Below are 13,403 nucleotides of genomic sequence, written 5' to 3'. Positions count from 1 at the left end.
ACCTTTTTTGGTCAAGAAGAGAACAGATTAAATATTGTAGTATTAGGAATGAGTAGGCCATTAATAATGCTGCCCATAATCATCAACTAAATTATATTGTGCAATGCTTTCTTTTCAGTTATTAAATTCACATCATCCCCCTTTTTTGTTTTTATTGGATTGCACTATCATTGGCTCTTTTTTTTTTCTTTTATCTTTGTAGAAATTAGGACACAGTTCTTACATTTAAACCTGTGTCTAGTCTGCCTAGGAAACATTCAGTCCATAATATTTATATTAGAAATTGATAGCAACTGTCCACAAGCCCAAGCTGGTGGTATAAACAGCTATAAGGCTGGTATTGGAAAATGTGCAGTGGCAGGGACTGGGAAGAGCTTAGGAGGTCCATATTCTATCTGCAGGCATTCAAAGTGAGAATTTGAAGTACTCTGCAAGGTAAACAAAACAGTGGTGCACGGCCCATTAGGCCCAGAGACCTTTTATAGTCTCTTACATACTCATATCTTCATACATCTACCCAACATATATAGTATTTAAATAGGTTTTGTTCCTACTCTGGGGTATTTTTGACTAAAAATATCTTTCCATTTACCTTTCGGAAGTAAAATGTACATTACCAGTTGAATAGCCAAATGAGAAAAGTATGTCCTTTTCAAAATATTGTTTACCAAGGATTATTGATAGGGAAGTTTCTTCATGTCTTCTTTCTGGAGTACTCCTATAGCAACTTTGTTAAAAAAGTATAGACATGCTTCCTTTCTATTTTGCTGTGAACCAAAATGTCTCTAAAAAAAAAAAAATGAGCTTTTTAATTTAAATAAAACCTCAAAAAATGCATCGATATTAGAAAGTCCTATACAAAATAGAGTAATTTTGATTCTGTTTGGTTGTGGAATACCTCTTTGTTTTTATTAATTTCTTTTTGTTAAACAGAGTTGTTTTTTTTTTCCTTAACCCCCAAATGAATAGGCATTCGTAGAAACATTAGCGAATTCTACCTTCATCATGGCTTGGAACTAGAATCTAAAACCTCCTCACTACCTTTTCAGATCTACTGGATTGCTTGTATTTCTGCTTTTTGGTTCCTTTTTTTTTTAATTTCAGTAAGTTTGCAAAACTCAAAAAGTAACTTATTTAAAGCAGTTAATTACTAACAACTCATCTTTCCCCAAAGTTTGGATTTACTCTTCTGAAGTTGATTGTGATGGCTTAATATCCACTTATGTCAGATTGCTCTTGAATATATGGAAGGTTTAAAAAAAATACATAAATTTTAACTGGGTTAAAGATTTGTGTTCGCTATAACTGCTTTGTCATTAAACTAAATGAGGTATTAAAGTCTTAAAACCAGAGTTATAATAAGATAGAGAACTCAACCATAACTGTATGACTAAAGAAAATACTAATTGACGATGCCTTCTTCTCAATTGTCCGAAATAGGCTTGTTTCGTGTGGCGTTTTTAATTGAGTTATAACATTTCTTTGTTTTCATTCTGTTTTTATGGATGTACGACTCTTTAACTTGGAAAATTTGTTACTTTATTACTCATGTGTGTTTTAGTAATTAGGTTTCTTTTCCTTTACCCTCACAAAATGCAAGTCTAGTAAATGTAATATTGGTTATCATGTGGTTGACTTTAAGTCTCTTTTTAAAATTTTTTATTCTAAATGTTATGTTTGAAATTGTAGAATGAGGAAATATTTTAAGCAAACATGCAAACATGAGGTAGTTTTTCTAATGATAATGAAATTATATTTTCTAAAAGGAGCTCTGTAACTATGGTTATGTTGCATGAAAAATCTTAATGAAAATTTAGAGATCAGTAACAGATTTTTTCATTGCTGTTGCTATAAGCAATATTATATAGTAATCACTGTATGATTGCTGAGGACACAGCATTGAATAAGAGAGTCCCTGCACTTTGGACCCAATTTACATACTTTTTCTCAGTTTTTCTTAGATATTAAGTGATTTTGCAACCAAAGAAATTTAATAATCTCTTAGAATGAATTTCATCAAACAAATGTGATAAATAATAGTTTTCTGGTTTTTGTATATTTCATTGAGCATCATGATCCCTACGATATTTATAATTATAATTAATACTCTTAGCAAACAATGTATAACAATCAAAGAAACCACTATAAACAATGCATTTAAGTATATTTTTTTCTAATGTTTTAGCTGGGAAGTTTTAAGATTCCTTCTGTCAAACTTAAGATGGTGGTTAGAAGAATATGGCTTTGATGGATTTCGTTTTGATGGTGTTACATCCATGCTCTACCATCACCATGGAATGGGTAGGTAGCCTAATACAGATGCAACGAATGATTTCATTTTTTTTTTTACTGGAATATTAAAACCAAGTTTAGAGTTCCGTTACACAGCTGCAATGACCATTATTGTTGGCTTGATTTTTATTAGTTTCATTGTGTATTTCCTTTCTCTAGTGACTTCTGATCTTTTTGGCAAGAGGTTGGATATAATTACATTTTATAAGTAAATAAACAATAATGCTTTTCTTTGAAATATATCTACTTAATAATATGCTATCCTTAATGTGTAGCTTTCCTTTAAAAGTGTTTTATTTATTTTTTTAAATTTTTTTCTATTCAAATCTAACATGCAATGTTAGATTAGTTTCAAGTATACAAAAGTAAAGATTCCACAATTCTGTTCATTACTCAGTGCTCATCACTATAAGTGTATACTTAATCCCGTTCACCTATTTCATCCATCCTCACACCCACCTCCCTTCTGGCAACCATCAGTTTACTCTGCATATTTAAGAGTCTGGTTTTTTGTTTGTCTCTTTTTTCTTTGTTCATTTGATTTGTTTCTTAAATTTCACATATGAGTAAAGTCATATGGTGTTTGTCTTTCTCTGACTGACTTATTTCACTTAACATTATACTCTTTAGACCCATCCATGCTGTTGCACATGGCAAGATTTCATTCTTTTTTATGGCTGAGTAATATTCCATTATATATATAGTCACAGCTTCTTTATCTAGTCATCTCTGGATGGACACTTGGGTTTCTTCCATATCTTGGTTATTATAAATAATGCTGCAGTAAACATAGTGGTGCATATATCTTTTTGGATTAGTGTTTTTGTATTCTTTGGGTAAATACCCAGTAACGGAATTACTGGATCATATCGTAGTTCTATTTTTAATTTTGGAGGGGGCCTCCATACTGTTTTCCACAGTGGCTGCACCAATTTATATTCCTACCCAAGTGTACAAGGGTTCCTTTTTCTCCACATTCTTGCTAACACTTGTTATTTCTTGTGTTTTTTATTTTAGCCATTCTGACAGGTATGAGGTGGTATCTCATTGTGGTTTTGATTGGTATTTCCTTGATGATGAGTGATGCTGACTATCTTTTCATGTGTCTGCTGGCTGGCCGTATGTTTTCTTCAAAATAATGTTTATTCATGTCCTCTGCCCATTTTTAATTGGATTATTTGGTTTTTTGATGTTAAGTTGTATAAGTTCTTTATATATTTTGGATATTAACTTCTTATCAGATATGTCATTTGCATATATTTTCTCCCATTCAGTAGGTTGCCTTTTTGTTTTGTTAATGATTTCCTTCACTGTGCGAAAGCCTTTTATTTTGGTATAGTCCCAGTAGTTTAATTTTGCTTTTGTTTCCCTTGACAAAAAAGACCTAGCTAGAAAAATGTCTGGCTGATGTCAAAGAGAGTACTACCTATGTTTTCTTCTAGAAATTTTATGGCATCAGGTCTCACATTTAGGTCTTTAATCTATTTTGAGTTTATTTTTGTGTATGGTCTAAGAAAGCGGTCCAGTTTCATTTTTTGCCTGTAGCTGTCCAGTTTTCCCAGCACCATTTGTTGAAGAGACTGTCTTTTTCCCAATGTATTTTCTTGCCTTCTTTGTCATAGATTAACTGACCATAAAATTGTGGGTTTGTTTCTGGGCTCTCTATTCTGTTCCATTTATCTATGTGTCTGTTTTTGTGCCAGTACTATTGTGTTTTAATTACTGCAGCTTTGTGGTAGATCTTGAAATGTGAGATTGTGATACTTCCAGTTTTGTTTTCCTTTTTCAAGATTGCTTTGGCCATATGGAGTATTTCGCAGTTTTGTGCGATTTAGGGTTACATGTTCTAGTTCTGTGAAAACTACTGTTGATATTTTGATAGGAATTTCATTGAATCTGTAGATTACTTTGGATAGTATAGACATTTTCACAATAGTGGTTCTACCAGTCCATCAGCAAGGAATAGCTTTCCATTTGTTTGTATCATCTTTAATTTTTCCCATCAGTGTTTTATAGTTTTCAGAGTACAGGTATTTCACCTCCTTGATCAAGTTCATTCCTAGGTATTTTATTCTTGTTGGTGCAAAGGTAAATGGGATTGTTTTCTTAATTTCTCCTTCTATTCAAATTAGTATATAGAAACTCAACAGATTTCCTGTATATTAGTTTTGTATCTTGCAATTTTACTAAATCCATGTATCAGTTCTAATAGTTTTTGGTAGAATCTGTAGGGTTTTCTGTATATAATATCATGTCATCTGCAAATAGTAAAACTGGTGAAAAACTGAGAGCTTTTCCTCTAATATCAGGAACTAGACAAGGATGTCCGCTCTCACCACTTTTATTCACCTGGAAGTCCTAGCGAAAGAAATAAAATGTTTTTAAGCCAACCATTTATCAGAGCACCTATAGGATGTGAACGTGACAGCAATTGCAATGAGAAATAAATAACAAAAAATAAATAAATGCGAACCTTTGTGAATGTGTAGGTCTCTTTGCATATTAAACACTGATAAAATGTGTATATTTTAAATAGATGTTCACAGTTAAAATTAAATTATAAATTAATTTGTAGTTAAAAACATTGATCAGAGATCTTCAGTTGAAAAATTGTTCAAAGAAGTGGGATCATGGAATCCTAATTCCTCAGTAGATAATATGGTGAATAATTATTATTTTTTAAAGGCCAAATATTTACCAGCAACAACCAATCTGAAAAAGGGACTTTAACCTGTAAATATTGAAAAGCGGCTGCCAAGGAAAGAAGCTATATTCAAAGCATCCCGCTAACTGCTCTTAGTCATGGTCTGCCCCCAGGAAGTGTTCCTAGAAAAAAAGTTGTATCTATAAAACATGACAGGTTTCACTGATATCCTCCAGTTTGAGAGACGATAACTTGAGGGATGAAGAAGGAAAGCATGGCAAAGGTCAAGAAAGAACCTCTCCTAGATTACAACACCTGCATAACCCTGTAGAACCTCTTTCTGCTTAAGGCTTGGTATTTTCCAGGGAATTGTGGAATTAGGGAAATGAATTGAAAAAAAATGAGATAAAGCAATCAACATCAAGACACAAAGTATTCAATATATAAAATTAAGTGATAAAGAGAAGTTCAGCAGGTGACAGAAAGAAAAAGAAATTTACTTGTGCGGATGAAAACAGTGGCTGAACTCATACTTTTCTCTTGCCAACAGCAATGTATAAAAAATTGGGGGGAAGCAAAATTTGACTCAAGAATTTGATAATTGAATTGCCATTCCGGTATTAAATTGAAAGAGCTTGAGGAATAATACTTCTATAATTATATTTGAAAATACCATTTAATGATGGGATCCAGGAAACTGAAAAAAAAAAAGTGAGTCAAAATATAAAAAACTTGTTATAGGGAAACAGAGGGAAAAGGCATGTATTGGGCACTAATTTGAATTAATTAAAAATAAGTAAACAATTCAAGAAATCAAAAGTAAGTAGTATAACTTCCATAAGTGCTATGTACTATAAGCAACCAAAATTAGGATGTGAGGGAAGAGAAGGTAGAAGTAAGTTGGAGGATGTTAAAATCTTTTTGTCATCATAGGAAATCTGTATTGCATAAATTGAAGCACATATTTAAAATAATATAAACACTATGTCTCAATGTTATGATGGTTTTCATATTTGCTTTTCTTCAAAGGGATCTAATAGGAACTAGCTAACATTAACATCTCTTGACATGAGAAAAAAATGTATCTAAAAATTGAAATATAGAATTTGGTATCATTTCATTTTTTTTGCTTTAAAATTATGTTAAAATTAAATTAAAATTTTCAGTTAGAGTGCTTTGTTTGCTTTTGAAGAACAAAAAATAAATTGCAGGATTGTCTGAATTCCAGATGTTTGCTATGGAGTACTTTTCTAAGATAGAATATATTTGCTGATGCTAATATTACATGGTATTGAGGCTCATTACATTTTGCTATGATAACAAAACTGATCTCAATAAACTAATTGGTGGGAGCATTTGTGCTAAGTTAAGGCTTTCATGTTAAAATAATGCATCTATATTGATTTTCTATTCTGTAGGTCAAGGTTTTTCAGGTGATTACCATGAATATTTTGGACTTCAAGTAGATGAAGATGCCTTGATTTATCTCCTGTTGGCAAATCATTTGATTCACACGTTGTATCCAGATTCTATAACAGTAGCTGAGGTAAAACCATAATGATCTCTACCCTCTGACCCGCTTTAATATAGAACATTTTGTCACAGCATACAATATTTGAATGATTAATCTCATGTGGTCAATAATTGCATAACCGAAATTATGCCCTGACTATAGTGCAGCTATCTTGTATGGGTGGCACATTATTTAGAATGCAGTGTTTTCTTATTAGGAGATAGTGTGCACTAATTACTTGTCATCATTTCATTGTTACAAAAGAAAATGCCAGTGGTTAGAAAGTAAAATATCCTAATCAGTGGACAGGTCCTTCCGCCATGAGACCTTCAACAGAGAAAAGAATTGAATATTAATGTGTGTCTGGTTTTTTTATTTATTTATTTTTTCTTTTCTGGTTTAATCATTAGAGATGGCAGGGCTCACTGCCTGCAAGCTTTTCTGAAGTCTCTCTTGTTCTGATGTGATTACCTTTCTTGTTTATGTTATTGCTCTTGGATTGCCAAATGTTCACTAGTTATTCATGATTACTGAAGGTTCATGATTAACTGTCCCAAAGCTGCACTGTAATGATATAATTCGGTATATGCATAATTGACAATTCCCCTCTTGGTGATAAATGTGATAAATTAAGAAGTTTGTTAAATGCTTATGCTAATTTAGATTTAGTTCTAAAATCCCTCTGGTTTTCTGAGTCCTCTTACTAGAAATTATTAAAATTGAATTTAGTATGTTAAAACTGTTCTGTACAAAGTGCAGTGGTTGGCATCTGAAAATAGCAAGAATATCCTTAAAAGCGTCAGAGTTCAGTTGTATTTGCACATTGTTGGCATTTAGTTCATGGGAATGAAATGCAGTAGTGACGGTCTCCTTTCTGTGGTATTTATTATTTGTATAGACTTTTTTTTATCCATCTTTTCTCAAAACCCTGAATCTTCAACTAGATGGAATGATTTCCTTGTTTATCTTTGAATAGAGAACAGTTCCTTTCTTTAGACATTTTGTCTTCTAAATATATTCTAGGAACAGAAAAATGGACCCTAAATTTCTAGAATAAATTATTACACAGATTTTTTAAAAAACACAATTATAATAACATTTTGATAAACCTGTATTATTCTACACTATATACTTGCCTACATTTGGTCATATCTTATAAATCTTACTAATACTTGTGCTAATTACTTTATGTGCCAAGTATCTTTTAATGTCAGAGTGTATTTTAAACTTATTTTGTCTTTTATATGAATTTATTGTATCTGTCAAACATCAAAAAACTTTGTCAATTATATTTGTAACAATTCAAAGCAGAGACAGTATAAATGAAAAGTTACTACAAACAATGATAGTACAAATCAAAAGTGGGTACTGGAAAAAAAGAAGCAATTATTTAATACATGAAACTTAAAATTGTTACATTGATCTTTCCGTTCATTTCAAGTAAAATAGTTTCATGATCTCGGGAGCCCTTGTCTGATTATCAGTGTTTCTACCAATGAAACTTTGAGACTTTAGCCTACTTTATGTTACTTGGTTTTAGATATTTTTTTTTAACAAGATGTGTCTTCAATTTATTCTACTTAAATTGAAAACTACTTCAATTTCAGTACATCACTTTTCTGTCTAGTGGGAGTCTCTTCAAAATGTGAAATTGATCCTCATGAACTTTTTTTTTAAGAAAGGAATGTGGTGTAACAAATAAGTACTGTAGTTTATATAAAGTCCTATAGTAGAAATTTAAATTTATTTATGATAGTTACTAAAATTGAAGACTTATTTTCCTAGAATGTATCTACCATTTCCCATGGTTCTATTTGCTATATTAATTAAAAGTATTTTTTGATTGAGGTTCCCCCCCCTTTTGGAATAGTCATAAGATACCCTTAGATATTAAAAAATAAAACTACTTCAACTTTATTTTGAACACGTGGTTATTTTTATATGCTGTGTTGGTAGGTATTGACTTTTTTACATTTAAAGTATATTTATTTTAGTGGCCTTTATGTTTACTTTTTTTTCTTTTAAGATTTTAAAAGGAAAAGGATAGTCATAACTCTTCTCTTTCAAAAGATAGCCACAAATATCTCATGTGCATTAATGGAGTAGCTTTCTAGGATTCAGATTTAGGAGTCAAGACCAACTGGTGTCCAAATGTTTTTCTTAGCATATTCTATTTCCTATCAAAGTATTCCTAAAACTATCTTTAGAACAAATATAGAATGCGCCTTAAGGTTCCTTGAGAAAATTATCTTGATCTTTAATACCAGCCTATCACCAGTGTTAGGAAAACTTAGTCGCATGAAAACTCTTTTGGGAAGTTATTTTGTCTATAATTCCAGTGCCTAACATGAGTGCCTGGTATTTAATACATATTCAACCAATGTTTATAAGGAACCAAACTAAATGCCTACTATAATAGTGAAAATATGACATATTATAAGATATAACCTTTTAATTTTTTTCTGTTAAGCATTCATCCTTTTCACTTTTTTGTCCTTTTTTTCAGTTATAAACTGTGAAGTACTATGTAGAAATAAGATATTATTGACAAATATTTCATTTTCTAACAGATATATTCCACTATGCACTATATTTAAATGTATCTCTCTTTCATTAGAGAACAATAAATTATTTTAGAAGTCCAAAGAGGTCATATATTTCTTTTTTTACCAGCTTTTCTGTGTGAAGAGTTTGCGGATAGTGTTGTATACGAAGAAGCATTTGAGTTTAAGTTTCAGAGAGCTCAGAGTATGTGATAGTCTTTTATAGAAAGTAAGGATAATGACACAAGGAAGAGTTTGGGCAGTGACGCACATAGAAGAGTTAGTGACAAGCACAGGGAAGAGTAAATATTCCAAAGTGAATGATGTATTTAGTACTTGAAATATAATAGTAGAAATTATGGTGGAAAGCTATAGGTCTCCCCGTTGCATTTTCTGTGTACTTCAGTTAACAATTATAACAACTACATCACGTTATCATTTCATGATAATAAGTGTGTATATATTTAGTTAGGTTCTATTTATAAGGAAGTTATATGAAGGTCAGATATTATGTCTTATTTACCTTTAAATTCCTGACAGCACCTGTATTTATTCTCTCACAAAATGGTATTGAGTTCCTGCTTTATGCCAGGTACTCTTATACTACTCTGAATTCTTGGCATATATCAGTGAACAGCAAAAACCACAAAACCCTTGTTCCATGGATCTCACATTCTAACAGAAAGTAAAGAGGCAAATAATCAAATAGGAAATTATATTGTTAATACTTAAAGCATGATTGTTGAATTGAATCTTTAGCTAAAGAATTTGAGTTTTTAGTTATTGGCTATTGGAAGCTATTGATGGGCAGTGATAGGGCACTGTCTCATAAGATGTTAATTTGGGGGGCACCTGGGTGGCTCAGTTGGTTAAGCGCCCAACTCTTGATTTCGGCTCAGGTCATGATCTCGGGGTCATGAGATCGAGCCCTATGTTGGGCTCCACAGTCAATGGGAAGTCTGCTTTCCCCTCTTTCTCTCTCTCTCTCCCCCCTTCACTCTCTGTTCCCCCACTTGTGCTCTTGCTCTCTCTCTCTAAAATAAATAAATCTTTAAAAAATATATTAATTTGGCAGCAGTTAGAGTGAAGGGAAACTGGAGATGGGGAATTCCATTTGGAAGCATAATGGTCTAAGCAAGGAGTAATGAATATTAAATAAGACAGTAGCTATAGAAATGGAGCAAGGGAAAAGGATTTATTTGAAAGATGTCGTAGAGTTAGAATTGCTAATATGTGACTCATATTTCACCATAGTTGCTGGTATAATACATTTTGCTACATCTGGGTCCTTATACCATCTTTTTTTTCCTTATGTGTTTATTTGATTATCAGTAATAATCTAGTGGTGGCATGACAGAGAAGGAAGACACTCTGTTGAAGGGCCTGACATCTGAGTCCTGACTCTACTCTTGAGAAACATATCTTTAAAGATCCCTTCACCTGAGTGAGCTTCAGTTTCTGTATCTTCTAGATGAAGAGGATCCACCAGATAACCTTAAGACCCATTTCAAGTGTAGCTGACTATACTGAAAGCCATCTTATTGCTTCATACTTAATGTACTAAGTCTTTTTCTATCTCATCGGAAGATAGGTCTTCACAAAATATACTCCTTGCCAGTACTGTATGTGAAGAGAATAAGTATAACAGATATATGCCACATGTGTTTTTGTGTTTGATGAAAGCAGTAGCAAAATGTTCATACATTAGCTCAAAAATAAGTCTAAGAAACTATGTTTTGGCAGTAATCATCTTACTCTTTTGTGTTCTCTATCTTGTGATACTAAGGAAAAGAAAAATAAAATCACCTCATGAGATTGAAGTTGTCCTGCATTGAAAAGCATTACACAAAATGTTAGTGGGAAATGAGATATGCTGTCATAGTTGTAACTACTTTTACAATTCTGCTGCCCAAACACTCCAAAAATATCTGCTCCCATTTACTGTTTTTATTTATTGGCCCAGAATTTACTGTCAAAAATATAGTAAGAATCTGAGCAATGTGAATTGATAATGCTGATGTATTTTGTTGCAGGATGTATCAGGAATGCCAGCTCTCTGTTCTCCAATTTCCCAGGGAGGAGTTGGCTTTGACTATCGATTAGCCATGGCAATTCCGGATAAATGGATCCAGGTAAGATTTCATGCAATTTTTTCTTCCTGTAAATACTCTGTATTATGTTGGTTTATTTATTATCTCTTTGATTTATTTCTTAATTTGTGGTCATTAGTTACAAATACTATAATTATTATAATTGAAGTATTAAATTTTCCCACTAGTGTGTTGATTCTTGTACCTTTTTAATAAGGTACTTCACAAACTTCTACAAGTTCTAGTTTAAAGTATTCATACTTGAGTTATTCAGATAAGGGGAAAATATTAATATAACTTTAGCTGTAGTACATGGAATTTTGCATTATCAATGCAGTTTTATGAAACTTCAGTGCTCTATATTTAAGACACATTAAACGTCGAGGCATCCATTTCTGCCTCCAAATCATCAATGTGGAAGTTACTCCTTAATTCCCAGTACTTGCTTCATAGCATGTTTCTTCCTCAATAGATTTAGATTCATCCATTCCTTTACTTAACATTTAGAAATCCTTACCATGTGTCAAGCACTAGGGATGAATAATTGTACATGACACCTTGCACATAATTTGTAATACAATTTTATTAAATTTAATGACATTTAAGTACCTTGGATTATATTTTGTTTTATTTAATGTTTGCCTAAAAGACCAATGTTGTTATATAGACTTAGATTTGACATAGAACATTTTTGAGTGGCTATGTCCATAACCATAGGCTGAATATGTGTAAGAAGTCAGCTATGTCTCGAATAATCATAGCCTTCTGATGATCCCTTTGGTACAGACATGAACTGGGGCCATGACATCACAGGGACAGACCCATTGAACTTTGCATAGAAAAACCATGGAGCCCACTCTGAAGGAAGTGGTTACTATAATCCTGTCTTAACTTTCTTTCCTGTGCCCCCAGGCAATTTGTACAATGCACAGATGTGACATTAAATCTTTACCAACATAATTTCTGCTTCTCTATTTATAATGATTCCTTAGACATTGTCAAGTTAAAAAAGCAAATGTTTTCCAGAGATGATTAGACTCAGAAATCAAAGAAACAAATATGTATTCTAGCTTTAACGCCTGGGAACATTGCTTTATATCTGTCATTTAAAAAAATGCTGTGGTCCTCAGTTTTCTCACCCTGGTTTAAGGGTCTTTACCCACCATCTTTTAGGAATTCTAATCTTCCATGCAAACTTTTTTTCCCTCACGAATGCCAAATCTTCCTTTTTTCACCTCCTACTGGAAAGCCTTCACCAGTTTTGTGCAGATTCAAGAATATTTCAAGGTGTACATTAACCTATAATTATAGCCCACAGTGGGATATTTCCTTCTCTGAACAATGATGACAGTTTTAAAAGAAAGAATTAATTTAACTTATGAAACATTTTAGTACCTTGTATGCTCAAGGTACTGTACTAGTCAGTACCTCATAAGAATGGAAAAACATATTGTCCTATGTATAGGATATGACCATCGTGTCTTCTTAGATCATGAATTCTCTAAAGGCACATGTCATTTTCTATTTAATATAATTATTTAAAAATCTTTGCATCACCAAAGTGGTTAATAAGACAAGAGACAGTTAAAATAATATTTTTTAAAAACTCAGTGATTTCCCCTACTTATGTAATTTGTGCATTTAAAAAGATAATTCCATAAACAACTACTGTTTCCCCAAATGTCAGTAAAGCACACAAGAGTATTAATCCAAATAATAGTTGTACTCAGAATGTATGTGGTATTCATCGTGAATGTATGTGGTATTCATCGTGATTTACCCATAGGGTCTGAGTTAGATTAGAATGCTAGATTTCATTCATGTTTTTGTTGTTCAAAAACAAATTATTTACCACTTTCTACTTCTCTTAGTTCAAAGACAGTAGTTTGGAATATCACATTTAATCATATTTAATCACTTACTGAACAAATATTTGCCTATCTAAAATATGGCAGATTTACAGCATCTCTTTTCATTTTATTTGGTCATTTTTATTACCTACCTACCTTTTTATGTTAAATTGATGTAAGTATTTAATTGAATCCATTCATTACACATAATTCCACCAAATGTTTATTAAGCACCTTGTATTTTTTTTTTTTTAAGATTTTTTTATTTATTCATTCAAGACACAGAGATACAGAGAGAGAGAGACAGAACATGAGCAGGGGGAAAAGCAGACTCCCCTCCGAGCAGGGAGCCCGATGCGGGGCTCGATCCCAAGACCCTGGGATCATGACCTAGCCAAAGGCAGACGCTTAACCATCTGAGCCACCCAGGCACCCCAAGCACCTTGTATTTTTATTATATAAAGTTTCTCA

The 13,403-nt window shown here is 32.3% G+C and overlaps 1 protein-coding gene across 1 annotated transcript in view; it reads left to right on the top strand.

The window, feature by feature from the left end:
- GBE1 (1,4-alpha-glucan branching enzyme 1) overlaps positions 1-13,403 on the top strand; it is a 270,358-nt gene that overhangs the window by 180,313 nt on the left and 76,642 nt on the right. Inside the window, exons 8-10 of the mRNA XM_073892065.1 lie at positions 2,186-2,301; positions 6,355-6,482; positions 11,026-11,124. Of these exons, the coding sequence (XP_073748166.1) occupies positions 2,186-2,301; positions 6,355-6,482; positions 11,026-11,124 (343 nt within the window). The remainder of the gene's footprint in view (positions 1-2,185; positions 2,302-6,354; positions 6,483-11,025; positions 11,125-13,403) is intronic.

The sequence above is a fragment of the Callorhinus ursinus genome, unplaced genomic scaffold (assembly GCF_003265705.2).
Source record: "Callorhinus ursinus isolate GAN/ISIS: 27379988/994484 unplaced genomic scaffold, GSC_fseal_2.0 scaffold1, whole genome shotgun sequence".
Taxonomy (NCBI): Eukaryota; Metazoa; Chordata; class Mammalia; order Carnivora; family Otariidae; genus Callorhinus; species Callorhinus ursinus.
Note: the sequence above shows the minus strand (reverse complement) of the source record. Positions and strands in the feature narration are given on the sequence as shown.